This window comes from Ursus maritimus, unplaced genomic scaffold (assembly GCF_017311325.1).
Source record: "Ursus maritimus isolate PB19 unplaced genomic scaffold, ASM1731132v1 scaffold_32, whole genome shotgun sequence".
In the NCBI taxonomy this organism is placed as follows: domain Eukaryota; kingdom Metazoa; phylum Chordata; class Mammalia; order Carnivora; family Ursidae; genus Ursus; species Ursus maritimus.
Window position 1 is genome coordinate 7,290,496 of NW_024425786.1, and position 24,624 is coordinate 7,315,119.

At 47.5% G+C, this 24,624-nt stretch overlaps 1 protein-coding gene across 2 annotated transcripts in view; it reads left to right on the plus strand.

Moving 5' to 3' along the window:
- UBE4B (ubiquitination factor E4B) overlaps positions 1 to 24,362 on the plus strand; it is a 120,329-nt gene extending 95,967 nt beyond the window's left edge. For both annotated transcript variants that reach the window (XM_040645760.1, XM_008694744.2), the window contains 8 exons: positions 705 to 940; positions 7,860 to 7,986; positions 9,589 to 9,733; positions 13,867 to 14,001; positions 15,591 to 15,782; positions 21,842 to 22,016; positions 22,562 to 22,708; positions 23,020 to 24,362. In XM_040645760.1, coding sequence (XP_040501694.1) covers positions 705 to 940; positions 7,860 to 7,986; positions 9,589 to 9,733; positions 13,867 to 14,001; positions 15,591 to 15,782; positions 21,842 to 22,016; positions 22,562 to 22,708; positions 23,020 to 23,081 — 1,219 coding nt within the window. In that variant the 3' untranslated portion in view covers positions 23,082 to 24,362. The remainder of the gene's footprint in view (positions 1 to 704; positions 941 to 7,859; positions 7,987 to 9,588; positions 9,734 to 13,866; positions 14,002 to 15,590; positions 15,783 to 21,841; positions 22,017 to 22,561; positions 22,709 to 23,019) is intronic.
- The last annotated feature ends 262 nt before the right edge of the window (positions 24,363 to 24,624 follow it).

A 24,624-nucleotide genomic window follows, 5' to 3' on the forward strand; every position in this document is an offset into this window, starting at 1 on the left:
AAGCGGGATTAACAATGCTGATAAGAATGTACTCTCTGAAAATTGAGTTGAATTTCTAATAATTGAGTGTGTGTTTCTGAGAAACAGAAGGAGCAAACAGTTTATAAATATCTAAGTGAACATTCAAAAGCCAGAAATACCCACATCTATATTTATATATATATATATATAATTATAATATTGGAGAAAGCTTACATAGAAATGGTTTGAGTTTATAATTGACGTTTGAAGTTTTGTTTTTGTTTTTGTTTCTCTTTTAATTAAAACAACTACCAGAAAAAGTTTTTAGGGATACCTGGCTGGCTCAGTCAGTGGAACACGTGACTCTTGATCTCGGGGTTTATGAGTCTGAGCCCCACATTGGGTGTAGAGATTACTTAAAAATAAAATTTAAAAAAAAATTTTTTTTTAAGTTTTTCTGGTAGCAAAGCTCTTTTATGAAACTTACCTCATAATTTAAGGAGGCTTTGGTTTATTTCCTAAAATAATAGAAGTTAATATAACATGCTTCAGCCAACAGACACAATAGATTTTAAATCTGTCTAGTGATAAAAGTAAACAGTCATTGGAAACTCAGCAAGTTCAAGGGAATTCAGTAGCTTGGCTCCTAGACCTCTTGGCCCGTTCCCTGCTTGAAGACCCCAGCACCCACCCAGCTCGAGTTTCCGGGACCTTTATTTCTTGCTCTTCTTGCCTCCCTCCAGATACTCTCCTCAGGTGCTTTATGAGCCCTGTACTCAGGATATTGTGATGTTCCTCGTTGTGATGTTGTGTAACCAGAACTACATCCGAAATCCGTATTTGGTGGCCAAACTGGTAGAAGTCATGTTCATGACCAACCCTGCTGTTCAGCCACGAACCCAGAAGTTTTTTGAAATGATTGAAAACCATCCTCTCTCCACCAAATTGTTGGTCCCTTCGCTGATGAAGTTTTATACAGGTAGGTTCCGAGTATCGGGTAGGCAAGGTCGCGTAAAGCCGGTGGACGGAGTTACTCTAAATCTGGTAGCTAATAGTCTGATGGCCGCTTACAAGTAGAAGCTACTAACGCCATCACTGGCAGCGCACGTACTGTTGCTCACCTTTCCCTGAGAGTGGGACCCATTGACCATTCTGCACACTAGTCCCTGATGATGCGGCAGGATCCACTGTGAGTCAGATGAACTTCTAGCTACTTTTATGAATCTGTCGTCTAACTCAGAGTTTCTAGAGCATGGGTAAAACAAGGAGCTTATTAAAAATGTTTATTTTTGAACCCCGCTCACATCAGTGGAATCTGGATATCAGGGAGTCGTCTCTCATTCACTAGATCTACACATATTTATTGGGTGCCTGCTAACAGCCAGGCACCGTTCCAGGTGCTGGGTCACACTGGTGAGCAGACAGAGAGCACGTCAGACACTCTGCAGGGCGGTCCTCCACTTCTGGAAGAACTAGATTCCGAATTTTTATGCTTAATTTGGCTCTTGAACTACAAATGTGTTTTCATAAAGCTGATTACCTTGGGACCTGTTACCTGTCTGCCAGCAAAGGCATAGGATTGTACTAATGGCACATTTTCCTTCCAGTTTCTGCATGTTGCAGGAAAGGAAGTGTGTCTTGTCTGTCTTCTCCTGTGTTGAACCTAGCACATTCTGGGCACTCAGTATGTGTCTTTAGCACTTAGTAGAATGTACTTGCCATACTTTTGGGAGAAACACTGGCCGTCCATGAGCACAGCCACTTGCTGTGCACTGCAGCCACCGAAGCCGGACTCATCTGTGTGACAGCCATCAGTGATAACCATCCCTTCCCTGTTGACCAGGACCTGCTCCTGTTCATCTGGATTTGCTGCTGTCACCTCTCTCTTTACTTCTGAGGGTTCCGGCAGTCCGTCTAGCTCCTTTCTCCTTTGTCACCATTGCTTTGTAACATCTATTAAGAGTTTCTCTGGGGCGCCTGGCTGACTCCATTGGTAGAGCATGCAACCCTTAATCTCTGGGTTGTGAGTTCGAGCCCCACATTGGGTATAGAGATTGCTTAAAAAAAAATAGAAAAGAAAAGAAAAAAGAGTTTCTTTTCTTCCCAGCCTACCGATACCCTCTTAAACCTAAAGCAAGTAGATAGGCACCTTAGAGTATTAACTCCTTCACTTTGGCTACAGCAGAGAACACTCCTGGGTAAAAAGCCTCTTCTTAGCTCCGCAGTCCTCTTTCATTCCTTAGTCCTGGTAGGGAGGACCTCCCTCCCCGGTAGAGAGGGCCATTCGGGTACAAATGATGAGTTACATGTGTACGGGACAGAACCTCATTCAGTGTCTTGCACAAAGCAGACTCAGTTGAAGATAATTTTACATTTCTTAATGTAACAATAAGTTATCTCCTTTCACCCATTTCTTTATTTTTAAATTTATTTTTTAAGATGAGAACACCCAGTGCTTATAAGGTGGTTGTAGAGAGCTACACTAACCTGCAAGTGCCTATTTCACCTCCCTGGTAGCTGGTGTGCGGAATCCGTGCTATGAACCTATGAGAATGTAAATTGGTAAAACATTTCTGGAAGGCAGTTTGGTCTTTAAATGTGTATATCCTCTGTATCTTTTGGGAGAAACACTGGCTGCCCATGAGTACGGCCACTAAAATGTGTATATTCTCTGTATCAGTCAAGGTCCAGTAAGGAAAACAGAAATATACCAGTTATCTTAATAGAATTTAAATACAGTTGACCCTTGAACAACGTAGGAGTTAAGAGACGCCCCACACGCAGCCAAAGCCCACTTTTACCTTTTGACTCCCCCAGATTATTAACAGCCTACTATTGACCAGAAGTCTTATCAGTAACATAAACAATTAACACATCTTTTGTATGTTATATGTATCATACCACTATATTCTTATGAGAAAATAAGCTAGAGGAAAGAAAATGTTATTAAGAAAATGATAAGGAAGAGGGGCACCTGGGTGGCTCAGTCGGTTAAATGTCTGCCTTCAGCTCAGATCATGATCCCGGAGTCCTGGGATCGAGCCCTACATCTGGCTCCCTGCTGAGCGGGGAGTCTGCTTCTCCCTCTCCCTCTGCTCCCGCTCGTGCTCTCTCTGTCTCGCTGTCTCTCAAATAAATAAAAATAAAATCTTTTTTAAAAAAAGAAAGAAAATCATAAGAAAGAGAAAACACATTTACAGTCCTGTATATATGTTTATTGAAAAAAATGTGTAAGTGGGCCCATGCAGTTCACACCCGTGTTGTTCAAGGAGCAACTCTATAAGGAACTGGTCAAATAGATACTGGAGGACAGAAAGGCAAATAAGAGCTTTGGCGTAAGGCAGATTATAGGTTCAGGAAGCAGCCATCATCTGTCTCCAGAGCTGGGGGAACCCAGGGAAGAGGCTGGAGTTAGTAAAATCTGGCAACTCGAATGAGGGCCAGGACAGAGCTGGGACCTAGGTCTCTGAGGAAGGACACCGGCCAGCTCGTGTCTCTGAGGCTGGACACAGACTTACTAGTTCTGCGACTGTGGAACTGAGCTGGAAACTGGAAGTGTCTGCTGCTGGGAGGAAGAGCCATTGTTGACAGGAGCAGCCAGCCGACCGCTTGGGACCAAGTCCCTGCTCTCCTGTAGTTTCCAGTTCTCCTGCAGCGCCCCCTATTGGCGAACCCAACAGAGGGCCCCCTGGCAAGGGGAAACTTGCCGAGTCCTAGCCCCAGCCCGGCAAAGCCAAGTATAAAGGGTGGATTGGAGGCTGAGAGACAGCAGCTAAATAAACAGCTCACCCTTTTGCATGTAAACTTCATTTCTCGCAATCTGTTCTGTGGGGATAATTATAAATGGTGTGCGTGTTGACAATGATCTTCGCTGCAGCGCCATTTGTAAGGCAGTGTAAGGAAAATACTAAAAACAGCCTAAATTTCCTCCAGCTGTGGATAAATTAAGTAAATTACAGTTTATCCATAAAGTGGGTCTATATGAGCTATAAAAAATAATGTTATTTACATTAAATGGTTGAGTAATAAGAAGTAAAGAGAATGTCAAGTAATGAACCAGTATGTACAATATGACCACGTGTCGGTACACATCTGTACGATAGAGAACAGCACGGAAGGACATATGTACCAAAATATTAACAGTGAGTTGTTTAGTTTCGAATGGTAGAGCTGTGAATGGTTTTCTTTCTTTCTCTTTTTAAAAAATTATCTGAACTTAATTATTCTGCAGTAAACACATATTGTTAGTATTAAAAGCAAAAAAGGATCAGTTAAATGTATTTTATACTAAGTGCATGCCCTGGGCCTGTCAATGTGGCTTTGGAATAAAGCATGGGGGTGGGATATAGGCATGCAAGGGGTGGGCCTCTTCCTGGGAGACTAGCTCTGGGCCTAGCAGAGCCCCACTGGTAAGGTCCCTGGAGCTCCTTTTCCCCTTTGCCACCAAGCGATGTGCCCTCTGGCCCTGGACCACGTCTGCAGTCCTAGAGAGATGGTACCTGTACTAATAATAGCCACCACTTATCGAATCCTCACTAATCCTTTCACTTAATCTGCACAGCCATCGTCAAGATGGGTGCTATAAATATCTCTGTCTTCTAAATGAGGAACCTGAAGCTTAGAAAGGTCCAGAAGCTTGCTGAAGGTCAACAGCTAGTGAGTGGCAGCAACTTTAGCAGGTGGACCTTAGCACAGGTGCTCCTGACTGCTTCACTGTTACTGCTGTGGTAACAGGGGGACCGGTGCCCAGAGAGCCTTCCAGTGGGACACTGCAGACAGCCCCCGACTCGTGCATCAACCCCATACTGAGACCTGCTGACTTAGGTCCTGACTCTCAGACGTGAACTAGAGATGGGCATATGGAACAGGCTCCTGTTTTCTACCCCCAGAGAAAATCCTAGCTTTGAAAATGCTTAAGATCAAATTTTTGTTTAAGAAATAAAATTAAGTGGCAAAATCAGAGTATTTTGTTTGTACCAGCAGTCAGTTCCTTAAGGACCAGCTTTCCCAAGCTGGCTACTCAGCACTTAGAAGAAAACCCTGATAACTAAGACTTACTTCCAGGCTGTTCTCTTCCGCAGGCAGATCTGAATCAGCAAAGCCAGCATTAGCCCAAGTAGATTCAGTCTCTAATTCTACAAATGTTGATGCAGTTTCTGCTCTGTGTCGGCACTGGTTTTGATGCCAAGGCCTAGTGGTGAAGACGGCAAAGTCACTGCTCTTGTGAACCATGCGTTCTAGTTGGGAGATAGACACGGAACCAATAAATAAAATACTTTCAGATGGTGGGTGTGGGTGGAGGGCATGATGCTGCTTTAAGGAGCGCAGGCAGGGAGGGTCTCTGGGATGGTGACTTTGGAGTAATGTTGGAAATGAGACAAAAGAGCGGATCATACGAAGATCTCAGCCACAGTGTGGCAGGCAACCGGGACGGCAAGTGTAAAGGCCCTGAGGCCTGGGCGGCTTAGTGAATCGAACAAGAAGACCTGCGGGATGGAGCACTGTGAGTAGCAGGGGAGTGAGGCCAGCCAGGATCTGGTTCTTCTCAGGCCTCTTAGAACTCGGACTTGGGAAGTAGAACTCAGGCTGCTGCAGTTTTGAGGGAGCATGAGCAGTGAAATTTTTGAAACGTTGGCATTACTTGGTTTCTGCTGTGCGCAGGAAGTGGTACAGGTATTATGGGTGATTTTGAGGATATGAGAGGCTCTGTATCAGTCCCCCAGCGTCTTTCTCAAGTAGACTCTGTTTAAATCAGCTCTCCGTACTGTAGTTCACACTTAAAAAAAAAAAGATTTATTTTTTTATTTGAGAGAGCGAAAGAGCGCACATGAGCAGGGAGCGGGGCAGAGGGAGCGAATCTTCAAGCAGACTCCCCACTGAGCGCAGAGCCCTACGCAGGGCTGTCCCACCACCCAAGAGATCACGACCTGAGCCGAAACCACGTCGGACGTTTAAAGGACTGATCACCCAGACGCCCCAGTTCGCACTTTTCTACAGTTAACAAAATGACACTTAGTTCATTGTAAAGAAAGGTTGACTTAATGAATATGCATAAGTCTTTGTGTGGTAAGTGTTAATTATCTTATTCCTCTCATTTTTAAATAACCTTTCTTGTCACCAAAAAAGTATGTTCTTTGCAAAATATAGGAAATACCAGGAAGAAAATAAAAGTTATTGATAGTCTCTGCACTCAGAATCTCTGTTAACATTTTGCTGTGTTTTTTTAGCCTGTGTGTGTGTGTGTGTGGCTTTAAATATGATTGGCCTCATTTGGTAACCTCTGTTTTTCACTTCTCTATCAGATATTTTTTCATGTTCTCTGTTGAGCATTTGCATTTATATTTTTTCTCTAATACGAATAGTACCGTAGAGAGTACCCTGGGAGATCAGTCTTTGAACCTGCCTGCATGCGTTTTCTGGAATAGAATTGGCGGGTCAGAGAGATGGGCTCGTTGATGGTTTGTGACACAAGTTGTCACGTTGCCTTCAAGAGGTTGTGTCACTGTTCATTCTCACCAGCAGACAGAAGGTACCGCTCGCCCAGATTCTCACACTGGGTTTGTCATTTTTGTAATATCCGCTAAGTTGGTCGGTAAAAATGGTATCTTATTTTAATTTACATTTGTATTTTTTTCTTGAGCCTTATTGTCTTTACCTGACAATCTTCCCTCTCTTTAAAACTTGTCATAAACTCAGGAACTTCTCATGCATAAGCTGTTTGTCTTTTGGACAACTAAGTTTGATCTTTGTTCCATTTTAATTAATAGTACGTACTGGATGTTGATAATTGATAAATGAGTGATGAGTACATAGGATTTTACTAAGCTTTTCTCTACTTTGGTACATGTTTGAAAATGTTAATTATACAAAAGTATTTAGAATAGTACAGGCAGATTTTGGAGATATTGCAGAATCAGACCCAGACCACTGTAATAAAGCTAATATGAGAATAAAGGAAGTCAGATGAATTTTTTTCTTTCCCAGTGCATATGAAAGTTATGTTTACACTATATTATAGTCTGTTAAGTGTACGTTATCATTATGTCTAAAAAAACCAATGTATATATCTTAATTTTAAAATATTTTATTGGGGCAGCTGGGTGGCTTAGCCGATTGTGCGTCTGTCTTCGGCTCAGGTCATGGTCCCAGAGTCCCAGGGTCGATCACCACGCCAGGTTCCCTGCTCCGTGGGGAGTCTGCTTCTCCCTCTCCCTCTGCTCCTCCCCCCATTCATGCTGTCTTGCCCGCTCACTCTCAAATAAATAAAATCTTTTAAATAAATCTTAAAAAATAAAAATATTTTATTGCTTAAAATGCTATCATCTCAGTTTTCAGCAAGTCATAATCATTATCACAGATCACCTATAACAAATACAATAATAATGAACAAATTTGAAATATTGTGAGAATTACCAAAATGTGATACAGAGACACGAAGTGAGCAAATGCTTTTGGAAAAATGGGGCTGATAGACTTGATGCATGGTTGCCACAAACCTTTAATTTGTTAAACAAAAACAAAACCACAGTATCTACAAAGCGCAATAAAATGAGGTAGGCCTGTCGTCACATTTAATAGGTATGTGGCCCTTAAGAGAATTCAGCCCAGTTTTTTTTCTGGTCATTGGCGAGTGGGTGCTGTGTCGGTGATGCCAACCCGCTTTCCAAGCCCGATTCATTCGGCGTTGTGTCGTTGCCAGACCTTCACTGCAAAGCTTGTGTCTTCAGAACCACCTGCTGATTTCTCTCCTGCCTTACATGTGAGAGATAGGTGCACAGTCTTACCACATCTCTGAACTTACAGATTTGTACACACTCAATAACGTTGTGGGCTCAGTAACTGCTTTTAGGAAGGTAAGACCGTACCCATCCTTCAGTCCCTCTGTCTCTCTTCTCTAGATGTTGAGCACACCGGAGCCACCAGTGAATTCTACGACAAGTTCACCATTCGCTATCACATTAGCACCATTTTTAAAAGCCTTTGGCAAAACATAGCTCACCATGGCACCTTCATGGAGGAGTTCAAGTGAGTATCGGGCACCCGTTGTCACAGCTTGCTCTCTTGCAATTACACAGGTAGGGTGACTGCTGAAATCTTTCCAAGCTGGTTCTTCTGGACTGTCGGCTTGGTCTCAGCCTCCTTTAAGTTTTCTAGATGGTTCTGCTACACGTGAGCAGAGGTAACTAAATGTCTGTGCTTGCGAGATACTGCTAAACTTTAGATTTGTCAAGGCACTTTGGGGATGGTATGTGTACATAAAGAATCTATAAATATTCTGAGATGATTCGTGAAGGGTTTTTTGTTGTTTCTGCGATTACACTGTTAAGTGAAGTTGTCAGAATGACTGGAATGAGATCGTAGAGTGTTCTGGAACATGATGTCAAGGTTTAGATGTGAAATGTTAGGAAGACTTAGATTTGGAAGTGATTAGGTTGGGGTTGTCATTTCAAATGTCATTCTTTGTAATAAGGACTTGATTAAGGACTTTTTGTTACTTACCTGAAATTTTAGTGGCTACTTAAATCTGGACATTAGTCATTTCATCTAAGTTATTTTAAAAAGAAAGGTGCTTTAAAAAGAAGGTAGATGAAAATATTGAACTCTTGAATTATTCTTCAGGAGAAAATGTATCCCGTCCGCTTGGATCTTTTGCAACCCGTGTTAGATCAGTGATCAAGTCTAGCTGTCACTTGTTAGCTGAATGACTAGTCAGTAGGATTTCGTATTACCAGTGGAATAACCGTTTGCTAGACAGGTTTCTGCGGAGTAAACTCATCAAGTTAATTCACTTTCTGAGAGTTGCTCTCGTGGTCGGAATTATGTTCCCACAAAGCCTGGCACGAGCTTAGACCAGACAGGCCCATGGCTTGATCTGTGTGGTGCTGCGTGGGAGTGCTCGCCCTGAACTTTCCTTGTTCCTGAAATCCAAGCTTCCCACCCTTGTTCACAGGAACTTCTCTTCCCCAGGCCCGGGCTTACCGCCCCCTGATTACACACCAGTAGATCCGAAGTGTACGTTGCTCCTCTTTGCTCTACTAACCTTGTAGTTAGAAAGCCTAACGGTGCTCCAGGACCTCAGTACACCAGCGAGCCCTCCACTGGGACAGGGTACGCAGGGCAGTATTGGAAATTCTCTTGTCTCTTCGATGTGGATAATTGTGCTTTCTTTGTATCTCGGTGAGTTTAAGCATATCTTCTAGTCTGGAAGAGTGTCTTTTCTGCTTTAAGTCATTGAGAGAGTAAGCTAGGGACGTGTTGCTAAACCTGTTCTCTGTAGAAGGGGGAGAAATTCAGCATTTGCTGGTTTTCCGGGATGTAAATACTTCCACTGTTGCCAAATTTAAGCTGTCAAAGGAACCTGCTCATAGAATCCTGAAATATTAGCACTTGGCCCTCATGAACCGCACACTGAAATGAGCTTATCACACTTAATTAAAAGGAGTAAGAGAATCCAAGGAGAGACTCCGTAGTCCTTGACCTCCGTGGTACCTGAGCGGTGCCAAGGTGGGCAGTCTTACGGGGCGACGTGGTTGGCACTTCGGGCGGGGGCCCATTGTCTTTGGGATCTGCTGCGGCGTCTTGCCTCAGGGAGCTGTATGACCGTGTCCAATGTAATTGCCGTTTCAGTTCGGGGAAGCAGTTTGTTCGCTATATAAACATGCTGATAAATGACACGACGTTTTTGCTCGATGAAAGTCTGGAGTCTCTGAAGCGAATCCACGAAGTGCAGGAAGAAATGAAGAACAAAGAACAGTGGGACCAGCTGCCCCGGGTGAGGACACAGTGCCGATGCCGGGACCGCTTGGCCGGGAAGCTGCCTTCGGCCCCGCGCAGAGCTCTGCTTCGGGGCTGCGTTCGCGGGCCCTGCCGACGTAGCGCTGACGGACTTGTCACTCTTGTCACCTCCCACCTGTGGCTTCCACAAAGTTAGATCCCAGGTCTGGGGTAGGAGAGAGCTTAGACACCTGCTCTAACGCCAAGAAATGAGTTGAGAACTCGTTCAGAATGTGTCCTGAAAACTTTCTTGCCTTCTTAATTTTAAAGGGCGTTTTTGAAGAAGAACTTTTACTGTCTGAATGTGTTGATGTCAATTTACGAAAGTAGCAAGTCAATCTCTAGAATGCGGTGCCAGACAGGCGTTCGATTTGCTCATGTGATCTTTAGACAACTATGTGACTCACGCAGGATTCTGGTGGGTTTTTTTCCTTCCAGTTGATCCTGGTTTTTATGTTCAGTTATTAATGGGAGAGAGGGTTGTTTTGCCAGGTTTCATGAGAAATTCACGCTGCGCCAGTGACGGCATACTGACACGCTTTTCTGACGTTTGTTGCAGCCGTGTAGATGGTTCTCTGATCAGTTACTTAGCCCTCGACAGCTACTGGTAGCTTCATACATTGGTTCGTTCTGTGCCTGGTGGCCTCGGGCTCAGAATCAGAACACTTTCCAACAAGAGTTCTCACGGAAGAGTGGGGAGGACTGCTTTTTCCGGACTAGCGGGAGCACCCTCAAAACAAAACTGCTGTCGAGCTTCTAATGCCGTAGAGTCTTAAGTATCTTAAGATAAGGTGAGCACATGTGAAAGCACACTTAGGAAAGGCTTTCATTCCCAGTATTCCTGCAGCTTTGATGAGAAGTCTCCATCTTGCTGTAGCCGACGTGCTTACACCACAGACGGAAACGTCCCGTCTTTCCCCAGGGCCCGTGAATGCTGGGTTGCCACACTGCTGGAACCCCCTCATTGTATTCTCGAGATGATGCGGCGGTTGTCCTTGGCACTGCACTGGCAGCTGCCCAAGTCCTACCCTCTACCCTCGTATTCATGTCTGAACACCCGTTAAACTGTTTTGCTACTGTGCCTGCAAAACTTCCCTCCTGCACCTCGCCATGTCCCACAGGTGGGAGGCAGCCCGGACTTGATGCTCCATGCCCCCCCTGCGGTAGCTCTAAGAGGTCCTTCCAAACTTACCTCCCATTCCCGTCCGCTGGCTCCAGTTGGGACCGGTCCCCAGGCCCTTGCAGAGCAGGCTGGGAAGCAGATGAGGCCGGTTGAAAGAGCTCTGGCTTTGGAGTGGGGGGCACCTGTGTTTGAGAACGGACATGCCATGCCTTCAGAGTTCTTGAATCTCTGTTTCCTTGCTCGTGAACCAGAGACGATCCCTGCTTTGCAGAAAAGCAACCAGGAGGAATGGTAGATGTCACAAACGTAGTTCCGGACCGTGTAGCTCCTGTTGTTCTGTGTGCCTTGAGACATTCCTTCTGTCCGCAGTTCTCGACTTTCCATTCTTGGGTATTAAAATCCTACCCATTCTTTGAGTGAGGTCTTGTCCACATAGGCCCTCGTGGTTGGGCTCCCCCGGTTGGTGCGGCTGCACATCCTCCCCTTTCTCTGCGCTTCTGTAGCGCCCACTTCCTCTCGCTTGGGACGCTCATCTCAGACCAGATAATGGCGCAGGTGTGGGGAAACAGGTCTGTGGCACATTGCCTCATTCACGGTCAGTGCTTACTAGCATTTGCTTATGAGACAAGCGAACAATTCCTGTTGACTTTTCCATGTTCGTGGGTGAGAAGACGGCATAAATAATCGCAAACAGGTGCTGTTCCCAAAGTCATGTCTGTTTGACCTTGCAGTCCCTTTCTGCCATCCACCTCCCTGCCTGCTGCTGCTCCCCGCCCCGTCCTCTGAACGCTGGAGGGGCTGCTCGGCCCTCAGACTTCCCTTCTCCCCACGCTCGCTGCTGAGGTTGGTGTCTCTCGGTGAGGGTGCTGGTTGCAATTGTGAGTGCAGCGGAATTTTGCTGTAGCAATAATTCTTTATTATGAGACACTGCACTGTATGTGGCAGGACACTGAACATCTCTGGCCAGCGATGTACCCTCCTACCCCTACCCCGAGTCGTCAGGCAGCTAGAAACACTCCCACACGTGGCCTGAAGCCCCTAGCTCAGAATCACTGCTAGGTGATCTCATTGGTTTAACGGTCTGTATTCTAAAGACTCCAGAATGTAGGGTGCCTGGGTGGCTCAGTTGGTTAAGCAACTGCCTTTGGCTCGGGTCATGATCCTGGAGTCCCGGGATCGAGTCCTGCATCGGGCTTCCTGCTCAGCAGGGAGTCTGCTTCTCCTTCTGACCCTCTCCATTCTTTCTCTCTCATTTTCTGTCTCTCAAATAAATAAATAAAATCTTAGAAAAAAAAAAGATTCCAGAATGTGTCTCCTCAGCTCCTCTCTCCTGCCTACCACCCAGCTGTTGACTTGGCCCTCTGCCTGGTGGTCTAATAGTATCCCATGATGGGGTCCTCCACATCTCTGCTCCGGGTCTGCCCAGCCTCAGTGAGTGACAGCTGCATTCTGTTAGTAGCTCTGACTCAACACTTTGGAGTCTTCCTTGATTCTTCTCCCTCAACAAACACCTCAAGACTCTACCTTCAAATACCCGTATCTGACTTCTTGCCCCACCTCCAGGCCACAACCCTCTCTCGCCTGGTGTGCTGTGTCCTTTCTGACCCATCTCTTAGCCTCCACTCTTGTCCGTGTCCATACCAGATGGATGCTGTTAAAACCCGTTTGCTCATTATCACCACTTGACTCAGAACTGGTCCAGGCTTCCCTTCTCACTCAACATCCAGTCCTGAATTAGAGTGGGCCCCTGGCCCACCATTTTCCCCATCACTCACTCTCCCCGAACCACACGGGCCTCCTCGCCCTTCTCCTGACACGCTTGCTGTTCCCTCGACCGGGAGCACTGTTGCCCCAGATTTCTGCTGACTCTCTTCCTTCAGACGTCCACTTACATGTCACCTCCTCAGGGGCTTTCTCTCTTCTTCTTCTGCTTTCTTTTTCTCCGTCACTACCAGACTTGGGATGGATCTGTGTGGGTGTTTATTGCTTGCCTCCCTGCCTGCCGCCTAAGCTCCACGAGGCCCGCGAGCCTCTTGGTCGTGTTTTGCGCCCCAGTGCCTGATGGTGGGCCTGGCCTGGACGAGGGCCCGGGTACCGTGAGCGGAGGATGCGTGTGACACACAGACACACATTGTACTGGTCCTCACCTCGGTCCTATGTCTTCCTGCTTCAGCGTGTGTTCTGTAGGCACATTCTTGGCCGGGGGGGCAGCGAGCAGGGTACCCAGCACCCCTGCACAAACCTCCCCCAAGCACCAACTCAGAGGGCACTGCGCCGGGGGGCCCTCGTGCAGCGGCATCAGCCCCTGCCCTCAACATAAAGTAAAACAGCCTCTGAGCCAAAATGGAAGAATTTCCATCTTTACTGCTGTTTCTGGGTGCTTTCTCCATCCCAGAGCCTTCAGTGCTCCACCTTGCTCTACCCACGAGTCAAACACACCTTATTATCTTGTTTCCCAGCCGCTGGCAGAGTTGAAGGAGGAGGATGGGGCCAGAGGCAAGCATGCTGACAGTTGTCAGGGGCGACGGCCTGACAGTGTGGCGAGACGAAAACTCAAAACCTTAGCAATCTATAGGCACTTGGTGTAGGGGCAAAACCTCTAGGCCCCAGTATCGTAGCATAGCACAACACATGCTTTTAAGCTAATGGTGACTACAAGTTGCTATTATGGGAAACTGACTGTCCTTGATCGGCAGCCACGGGTATTGGCGTGATGGGAGATTCACTTACTTCATCCCACGCAGAAGTTGAAGACTTCTTTTATCATCGAGGAAACCAGGTCTCACGGAAGTTAAACAACGTGCCACAGTCACCTTACTCAGTCCCAGAGAGTTCTCATGCTGAAAAGAATAAACTTCAGTTACTGGCCGATTCTCTGGTGTGGGTTGTTCGCATCCCCTCAGCGTGTGGGCTTTTTGAGCGCTTGTCCCATTTTCCTTCGCGCTCGGCGTGCCGGGGAGCTCGCGGCCGGTGCTGACTTTGCTTGGCCTCTGCTCCGTGTCCCCTAGGATCAGCAGCAAGCCCGTCAGTCCCAGCTCGCTCAGGACGAGCGCGTGTCCCGCTCCTATCTTGCCCTGGCGACAGAAACCGTGGACATGTTCCATATCCTCACCAAGCAGGTCCAGAAGCCGTTCCTCAGACCGGTGAGTAGAAACTTCGGGGCGCTTCTTTTGTGCGTCGGGTTCCACAGTCAGGTTCCAGCACCTGTCCCTAAAGGCAGTCGTTGAGATCCCGGCCATTTCAGCTCGGAGTTGCTGCTAAGTGAAGCCTGCTGCTGATGTTGTCCCCGGTTCTGCTGAGTGATCTAGCACGCTGGGGAGAGACCGACGTCTGCGAACAGTCTCTTCCTAGATAACGTAGTTCGCTTTCTGCTTACATAGCACGTGGGATTATTAATGCTGAAGCTGTGACATATTTTCTATCGTTATTGATTCCTGTATTTTATTTATAGGGTAAGTAGAAAGTAGCGTCAGTTGGAAATTAGAGTATAGTAAGTAGAAATCATTGATAACAGGTAAGATCTTTGGTTCTCCTGGTTGAAGCTTTGTTACACTCAAGAAGCCAAAGGGTAACAAGAGCCGTAATTGGGGTTTATGATAGATTGAAGCTGGTCTGAAATTTGGCCTTGATACCATCAATAAGACCTGGGTCCTGCTTCTGAAATGGAAACCAGGCGACCTAACTGAAGGTCGCTGCTTTGCGTCGACCCCCTGCCCTCCCAGTGCCACACAGCACACAGGCTTTATGGTGCGGCCTGGACAAGCGTGGTGAGGAAGGCAAGGAAGGGGCCTGGGGAGCTGGTCGTAAATTGCCTGGAGATACGGAGACAAGTTTACGATGGAACGTAATTTTATTGCTCATTTCCTCCAGTGTCCGTGCTCACCATTCCTCTCAGCACTCTCGCCACACCCTGGCCTGGGTGCCTCTCAGCAATGAGTCTCCTCCTCTGTCCGTTTTCCATGTCACATCTCTTCATGAAAGAACAGAGGATCGTGAAACAAAACCGAGCTCACTACTGAAAGCACGCAGACGCCACAACTAATTTAAACGAGACAGTTCAGATCCTTGCTTCCCTGGGGCTTACAAATGGAATAAACTTTCCCTCCGAAGCCCAGATAGTAAATAGGCGTTGTGGGCCGCACAGTCTGGCACAGCTGCTTAACTTGGCTGTTGTAGCATGAAAGCGGTTACAGAAAAAATACATGGACAAGTAAGTGTGGCTGTTTCAGTAAAACTTTCAATAAAAGTTTCAATAAAACTTTATAGAAACAAGGATCGGGCCAGAGTTGGCCAATCCCTGCACTAAAAACATATTTTATGTTCAGGAACTCCCAATTCAGCAAGTCCTTGATTGTCAGGAAACTATAGTAAATTATTTGAGGTGTAATTATGAATGATTTTTCCTCTTCACCTGCTTCTCAGTGAATTTGGAGTGGTGCTCGTTTTTATCCTTGAAAGCGCGAATTTAAAGAAAAGGTTGCCTTCTGTTCCTATTTATAAATATTCCACCAACCTGTAACTTTATTATGTGTTAGAATTACTGGATTCGAGATGGAGAATAAAGAAAATGTTGAATATAAATGTCCTTCTTCGGCTTATGACTCACAGTACAGCTAAGGGATTCTTTGAATATCAATCCAGCCAGTTCCTGTTCCTCCACTGAGATGGGAGTTCTGATCCTTCTCGCTTGTCTCAACAGCATGAATTGTCCTCTTACCCTGTGATTTCCTAGGAACTTGGACCCCGATTGGCTGCAATGCTGAACTTTAATCTTCAGCAACTCTGTGGCCCCAAGTGCCGTGACCTGAAAGTTGAAAACCCTGAGAAATACGGCTTTGAACCAAAGAAGCTGTTGGACCAACTGACGGATATTTACCTGCAGCTGGACTGTGCCCGGTTCGCCAAAGCCATTGCTGACGACCAGGTCAGTGCCCAGGGGAGCAGGCCGTTTCAGGGGGACGCTGGGCCTCAGGCTGCCAACTGGCTGGCCAGAGCTCGCATCTCTCTGGACTTCCTGGCGGACCCATCTGTCCCTGGATTTTCCCCGCTTGGAATCAGAAAAGGCGATACTCTTCAACTTGTGCTTTGGGAAGTTTTTAGTACATAAATGGGAATAATCACCGCACGGGCCAGGGGTACTTGTCCGATATAAATGAAGATGAATCAGCTCTTTTCCTTGGGGTATAAAAGAGCCGATTTGGCTCCCAGATCCTTCTGCAGATGGTTCCTAGCCCATCCTGCCAAGGGCGTCACGCAACAGATGCACGACCTTCCCACCAAGGTCCCCCTTCCCGGGTCCAGGTCTGCTTCCCAAGCCCCCCACATTGGTGCTGCTGTTACTTCAGTTTCAAACCTCCTGTGGTTACCTTCACAGTCTTCTCTCTGCTCTGTTCCTTGTGTCCACTGTGATGACACTGGTTCCGTGTCATTTCCACAGCCGCCAGTTTAGTCCAAGCACTGCCACCCCCTGACTCTCCGGCAGTCTCATAAAGGGCTTCCCCCACCCCCTGTGTTCTTCTGTCCTGTATCATGGCAGCGTCCTAAGAGCTGGCGTTTATCAATTGAATACCAAGTGTTAGCCACTTGGCTTGTTTTCGTTGACGTAATCCTCACAAAATCCTGGGGCGTACATTCTGTTAGAGTCTTCGTTTTTACATGAGGAAACTGAGGCACAGAGAGCTGAAGCAGCTTGCTGTAGGCGGCACAGGGATTATGGGATAGAGGCAGGATTCACACCCAGGCAGTCTGGCCCCGAGCCTGTACTCCCAGCCCCTCTGCCGTCTACTTAAAATACCCCGAAAGTTCCATGCTCATCTGTCTTTCTGTCTTTGTTCATACTATCTGTCCAAATATCGCTCATGTTTCAGGTTAACCAGCAGTAGGGGTTCTAGAAGATTCTTCACCCATATCTCATCCAAAGGAATGATAGTAAAATAGGGGAATTGTAGGTGCTATTTTTTTTTAATAACAGTTTTACTGAGATCCAATTCACATATATGGGTACTTTTGAATGTAAGCAAAAGAATCGGTCTTGACAGAGTGCCTACAAGGGGAGACAACGCATATGTCTAAAGCAGTTTTTACAAAGTGGTGGTATAGGAAGGGGTTAAGAGTTTGCAGTTATCGTGGGGAAGTGCGCTGATGTTTCTCTAGCCTCCAGCTCTGTAGTACCGCGCATCCTTACCTACGGACGGGACGGTAAGTGGCAGCCTGCAGTCAGACGAAGGAACCGAAGATGCGGCCCCGTCCGGGCGGGGCGTCTGCTTGGGTAGCAGGTGCCCTGCGGCCAGGCTGCTGTAGCCCGGCCAGAGATCGGGGCGTGAGAAGCCCCCAGAGACTCTTCCGCTCTTTACCGTGAGGGACTTGGAAGGGTCACATAGCGGGGTCTTGCAGGTAGGCCTTGCTGTGGCTGCCCCGTCACGAGTGTGAACATAACCGACTTGCGGTGTGAATAAACACAGCACACCCCGTGAGATGGCGAAGACCGGGTGGGGGAACGCCTGGTATCCCTCTGGGGTGTGGCGGGGGCCTGAGGGGGCACCGGGCTTGAGCCTCGGACCGCAGTTTCTACACTGTGGCACATGGGTTTCCTTGAATGTCTAAGTGGCCCTGCCCTTGCAGACTCATGAAGCAAACACACACAAGTGCCAGTGTCCCCATGGACAGAAAACCATTTTAAGTGGGCTTTTGGCTTCCTTTTACAGTGTGACGTTTGTTCTGAGTGTTAGGCGTTTTCCGTTTATAGTGGCTGTAAACTGGTTAGGGCCCTGATGGTCGTCTCGGAAGAGGGCTTTGGGGGCTGGGGAAGGAAGGTTGGAAGTCTTAGAAAGCTCCAGAGGAACAGTAGGGGAATTTTGTTTTCTCCTTTGGGAGCAGCGGTCTTGGTTTGGTCTGGTATATCTGGGAAGACCAAGGAAGAAGAAAATGGTGGCCGTGCAAGGAAGTAAACTCAGAAGCATCTCTCCCCGTCAGCCAAGAGCGGGCTAAAGACAAGTGTCCGGAGGAGGTGACAGGAGGACCAGCACAAAGAGCCACTGAGCTTCATGCTCACAGACTGGAGGAGAGAGCCCCTCATCAGAGGAGAACAGTTGTCCTGGAGCTGAGGGAGCCCAGGACAGGGAGGCCCTAGGGGACTCTGTGTGCCACACTGACGGCCATGCAGGACTAGCTCTTGTGGACAGACTCCGTGCATGGACTGCAGGTCTGATGTTCCTGAAACACTGTCTGTTAGCACTGGGGTCTGTTCAAAAATACAGAACAGAGGGGCACCTGGGTGGCACAGCGGTTAAGCGTCTGCCTTCGGCTCAGGACGTGATCCCAGCGTTATGGGATCGAGCCCCGCATCAGGCTCCTCCGCTGTGAGCCTGCTTCTTCCTCTCCCACTCCCCCTGCTTGTGTTCCCTCTCTCGCTGGCTGTCTCTATCTCTGTCAAATAAATTTAAAAAAATCTTTAAAAAAAAAAATACAGAACAGAGGGGGCACCTGGATGGCTCGGTCGGTTGAGCATCTGACTCTGGATATCAGCTCAAGTCGTGATCTCCCAGTCATGAGATCAAGCCCCACGTCAGGTTCCACACTTGGGTGTGGAGTCAGCTTAAGATTCTCTCCCTTCCCCCCTGTCCCTCCCCCTGCTCCCACTGGAGTGCTCTCTCTCTCTGAAATAAATAAATAAAATCTTCAAAAAGTAAAATAAAATGAAAATAAAGAATAAAGAGGGGCGCCTGGGTGGCACAGCGGTTAAGCGTCTGCCTTCGGCTCAGGGCGTGATCCCGGTGTTATGGGATCGAGCCCCACATCAGGCTCCTCCGCTATGAGCCTGCTTCTTCCTCTCCCACTCCCCCTGCTTGTGTTCCCTCTCTCGCTGGCTGTCTCTATCTCTGTCGAATAAATAAATTAAATCTTTAAAAAAAAAAAAGAAAATAAAGAATAAAGAGCCCATCTGTAGTCACAGTTCTCCCTTCCATCTTTCCTGTTTGTTTTTTTTAATCGAGGTGAAATTCACATAAGATTCACCATTTTAAAGCGTGTAATTCGGTGGCATTTAGTGGGTTCCCAGTGTTACGCAACCTCCACCTCTCTCGAGTTCTAACGTCTTATCCACACATCACCCCCAGAAGGAAATGCCGTGTTCATTAAGCAGGCACTGTCCACCCCCCCCCACCCCCATCACCCCAGCCGTGGGCAACCACTGATCTGCTTTCTGTCTTCATTTTACCGAATTTTGGATTTACCTGTTTGCCTCTTCTGGAGATTTCATGTAAATGGAACAGCACACTGTGTTACCTTTTGTGTCTGGCTTCTTCATTTAGCATAATGTTTTTGAGGTTTACCCATGTACAGTATCTATTCCTTTCCTACGGCTGAATAATACCTCATTACATGGGTCTACCATGATGCGTTCATCTCTTCACCCACTGGTGGACCTTTGAGTCATTTCCACCTTTTGGCTTAAAATCAGTGCTGCGCTGAGCATTTGTGACCAAGTATTGAATACCTGTTTTTAATTTTGGGGGGCATATACTCAGGAGTAGAATTGCTGAATCTTACGGTAATTCGATGTTGAACTTTTCGAGGACCTACCCACTGTGTCCCACAGTGGCTGCACCATTTTCCATTCCCCTCAGCAGTGGACAAGGGTTCTCATTTCAGTTTCTTCACATCCTCACCAACACTTGTTATTTTTTTCATTTTTTTCCATAGCCACCCTAGTGGGAGTGAAGTGGTACTTTGCTGCGGTTCTGATTTACATTTTCATAATGACAAGTTTCATGGGCTGCTCAGCCATCTGTCTGTCTTTTTTGGAGAAATGGCTTTTGAGGTCCTTCACCATTTTGTTTTTTTTTTTTTAATGGATTTTTTTGTATTATGTTGTTCAGTTGCAGGAGTTCTTTATATATTCTGGATCCAAGACCTTTATCAGATAGATGATTTATAGATATTTCCATGTTTAATTTTAGAATGACTGTGTAAGATCCTTGGTGACTTGGGGCGCCTGGGTGGCACAGCGGTTAAGCGTCTGCCTTCGGCTCAGGGCGTGATCCCAGGGTTCTGGGATCGAGCACCACATCGGGTTCCTCTGCTGGGAGCCTGCTTCTTCCTCTCCCACTCCCCCTGCTTGTGTTCCCTCTCTCGCTGGCTGTCTCTATCTCTGTCGAATAAATAAATAAAATCTTTAAAAAAAAAAAAAAAGATCCTTGAGGACAAGAACAGCGTCTTTGCTGTGTGTCTCTGACCCAACCCACATCGGAGTCGAGGCAGCAGCTCAGTGATGTGCCTTTGCTCCATGCATTGATGCCATTGCTCCGTGAGGCCAAATGCGACGTCCCCTTATCACAAGTTGCCTTTGATTTCTGATAATGCCCACCACACTGCTCTTAGAAGTTGACTTATAAATAAGCACAAGTCAATTGGTTAAAAACTCATCACCGTTTGAGAAATAGGGTGGGTGATGTTTCATGAGGATCGCAAGTGGCTCCTTGTTACAAAGAGAAGTTCAAGGTGGAATCATCTCGTCGTGTCCAGCAATGCCCAACTCGTAATAAGTCCCTGTGCACAATATTTTAACTTTGCCTTTCCACCATCTTACTATAATCTTTTGGCCACTTACCCTGTGCCCCTCCCCAACGGGACAGAGACCATGGCTTCCTGACTTCTAAGGAGGAGATGTCAAATAAGGTATTTGCTGGATCCGTGTAGTAATTTAGTTTCAGCAAACTATACTGGAGGCTCTCTGAACTTTTCAGGATTGTGCAAGATGGCTTTCAGGATTTTTGCCAGGCCGAGGCTAGCTCGTGCCCTTCCCTCTCTCTTCCACATGGGTGCATGCAGAGAGGAAGCGAGTGTGTGCACTTACGTAGAAACCGAAGTTAAGAAGAAAGGTTGAGGAATCTCAACCCCGTGCTCTGTGAGAATACAGGTATTGACAGGAATTCTTCCCATAGAAGTTCACCTGAGTCCTTGGCTGGGAAGCACCGCTCAGGGGTGACAGGGCCGGCATTCGGAGTCTCAGGCCTCAGGCTTGATGAGTCTTCTCCTCTGTTTGCATCACTGTCACTGAACCGACAAGTGGCCAGTGTTTTTCCGTAATGCAGATGAGGCTATGCTGTGGTATTTGAAACGCCTGTGATGTTTGTGGATTAGGCACGTGTGAGGTGGGTGTTACGGTCCCCACTTTACGCCGGAGGAAACTGGGGCCCAGAGGGGTTTGCCTAGGACCACCCAGCGGGCTGACGGAGGAGCCAGGACTCAAGTCCAAGTTCATCTGGGTCTGTGGTGGGCATTTGTCTGCTGCACCATCCCTCGTGCGCCTCTCAGCAGAGCACCTGGCATTTACCAGTGTCGAGCTGAGAGCTCTGGAAGAAAGATTGACCGTGAACAGGATAAAGCGCCTTTTGATTACGAACCATATTCGTTGTTTTCACCATGTTGACCTTTAGGGAAAAGAGCTGACATTTATTGCAGGGCACAGTGCCTTTCAAAGCCTCAAACAGACGCGATTTTCATTCTCTCTTTAATATTTAAATTTCCGGGACGCCTGGGTGGCTCGGTCAGCTAAGTGTCTGACTCTTGATTTTGGCTCGGGTCATGATCTCACGGTCCTGGGATCCGCCCGCGTCGCGCTCCGTGCTCAGCGGGGCGTCTGCTTGAGATTCTCCCTCTCCCCGTGCCCCTCCCCCGCTCGCTCTCTCAAATAAATAAGTAAATAAAAATGTTAATAAAGGAGATGCATGTTTGCTGTAAAAATAATTCCAAAACTTAAAAATTCCCCTCACTCGCCTGGACCCTGAAGCCCTCCTGGGAGTTAACGACCTCGTGCAGTTGGGTATGTGTCCTTCCGGTGTGCGTGTTTATAGCCAGGTGACAGTATTTGCATACACATTATCATTTTACGGCGTGTTTTAGAAAGACACAGGCATTTTCTGCAGCTTGCTTTTTTCCACTTTAAGTATATCGATGTCTCACATTGTCTTTCCTCATTCACAGAGGTCCTACAGCAAAGAGTTGTTTGAAGAAGTGATCTCGAAGATGCGGAAGGCAGGGATCAAATCCACCATCGCGATCGAGAAGTTTAAGCTCCTCGCCGAGAAGGTGGAGGAGATCGTGGCCAAGAACGCGCGCGCAGAGATCGACTACAGCGACGCCCCCGACGAGTTCAGAGGCAAGCGGGCCGCTGTTTTCGTGCCACATTCTTTGATTTGAGTGACCTGGAGACGCGTAACATGAAAAGACGGCGTTCTGTGCTTTTAACTACTGTCCGGTGTGCCGGAGTCACCCCTTGAGACGCGTTGCCTAAAATTACTTTTGCCTACTTTTAGTTCCTGTTATAAATTAAAAGGGGGGAAAAAGTCCTTATCTTGATTTCAAACCAAGTAACAACCGTGAAAACGCCAAGCCTTCCCTTTGCAAGAGGGGATTTGCATTTCCAAAGAAGAGTCCTGGAAAGGCTCAGATGAAGGGCTGGGCCAGTGTCTTTCTTGCAGAGCCCGGGTCCTTTTCCTCTGTTCCCCCTCCCAGCTGTAGCTTCCCCCAAAGGGACCGTGTGCACCTTTATCTCATGCTGACTTGGGGCTACACGTGGAGGCCTGGTTGGATCGTACGAGTGTTGTGTCTGCGGACGGACCTTTCACTGATAGAAGGGCCTTGCTTCGTTTTCCGTTTCAGTTTTGGGCGCTGTGATGAGTCTGCTTTGCTTTGTCTCCGTAGACCCTCTGATGGACACCCTGATGACCGACCCCGTGCGGCTGCCCTCCGGCACCATCATGGACCGCTCCATCATCCTGCGGCACTTGCTGAACTCCCCCACGGACCCCTTCAACCGACAGATGCTGACCGAGAGCATGCTGGAACCAGGTAGAGGACGGCGCGGCCTGAGGCCCCGCGCCGAGTCCTGTGTCAGGCATCCGAAGGGGGCCATTTATCAGATCCCGAAGCTCCCTGGCTTACGGCACTTAATGGAAAAGACACGAAACATTCTTTGCTGTGATTCACTGTGGGAGTCCAGTCCTTCTGTCTTGCTGCTTCCTCAGTCTTCGTGTCAGTGAGGGAGTGAATGGCCTTTTCTTTCCCTTTGTACCGACCCGCAAGCCGCATCTCCTAGGAAGAGCCCTCCCGCCCGAGCCCTCCCGCCCGGGGCCATTAATCCTCTCCTTTTCTTTTCCCAGTGCCGGAACTGAAAGAACAGATTCACGCCTGGATGAGAGAGAAGCAAAACAGTGATCATTAAACCGTCCCCCGCGCCCACCCTCTGCTCGACACAGCCAAGGCCAGCCAGGCAGGCGGAGGCTCGGCGGCGGTGGAGACGCCGTTCAAATGTTGGAGGCCCTGCACGGCAGAAGACGCCGAGAGCCCCCCCAGAGTGACCGGACGGTGGAGACCTGCAAGGACGTGGATGAGAAGAGGAGCCCCCTTCCTGTACATATATTTAAGTGACACACATGGTCAAAAGCTTGAGGGACACACTTTACGATTGCTCGAGTAATAAAGCTCGTCCTTCCTATGTCACCCTTTGGGGCTTTTGCAATGGAAGTCTTTTAGTGATTGATGACAAACGGCTCTGGGCAGCATCCCGTTCATCTCCCCCCCCCCCCCAGTCCAATATCCATTGATTTGATTGTGATTAGAAAACCTTGGACATTTTGCTGCTAAAGAATCCTCGCCCCCCTCCCCCCGGCCCCTTCCTGACCCTACTTGCACTGCTGTGGATTTTTTTAAGAGAAGCAAAAACAAAAATAAACTCCTTCCCCCGGCCCTCCAAACATATACTCTGTGAGATAACTGTGCCTGCAACAAAGTGTTAATCCTGGGATCGTATTTTTATATCATATTCACATATTTGTTTTTTTTAATTGGTGTTAGATGACATGATTAATAAAAAAGGCAAGATATTTTCAGAATTCGAATTTCAGTTTTTATTTTTTTTTCTTTTGAAATGTCCCTTTGAAGTTTTTTTATCCTGAACAAAGTGAAGAGAACGTGCTGCTCTGGCCCTTGTCGTAAGGCCGCTGTTAGGACCCTGAGGAACAGCTGCGGCAAAGGGAGTGTTCACGTGTGTCAGGGTTTACGTCACCGCGGTTTTTGGGGGGGGCGGGGGGAGCAGTGCAAAATCATTGCAGTTGTCCTAGGAGGGAAAAGAAATTCCGCAACTCTGGGGTCTGTGAGTGCGAGGCAGGGGGTCATCTGCAGGACGTGTCCCTTGGGGCTTGGCCTTACCAAAGCAAAAACGGGGCGCAGGAAACGTGGACGTGTGTCTGCTTGTAAACACACACACACAAACACACCCACACATGCACGGAAACGTAAGACTTCTTGTATTACTGCTCCCGACTTAACATACTTGAATTCTTGAATTTCCTTTGGGGTAAAAAAGGATCTGAAACCATAAAGTGTTTTGAAGAAATTAAGCTACGAGAACATCCTTTTTCTTTTCCTTTTTCCCCCCTCTCCACAGACCATGTCCTCTGTTCGATTCCTAACGCAAACTACAATAAATGGTGATACACACTCAGAAGGAACCTTCTTTGAGTCTCTTCTTTTTGCGGAAAGCAAAGGGGTGGGTGAAGAACAAGGGCCAAATGAGTTTGCGTGTGAACCCTCCTGTCTGCAGCCAATGAAGAGTTGCTATTTTTAAAATAAAACTTTCGCGTTTGTATCCGTCTCCGCGCTCCATTTGGTTCTGATTTCGCTGTTGGCGTGTGTGAGGGGGTTGAGCTTTGTCACGTTCGGTCTCTGCGATTCTCAACTTGTTCCCCATCTCCAGTACCTTCTCC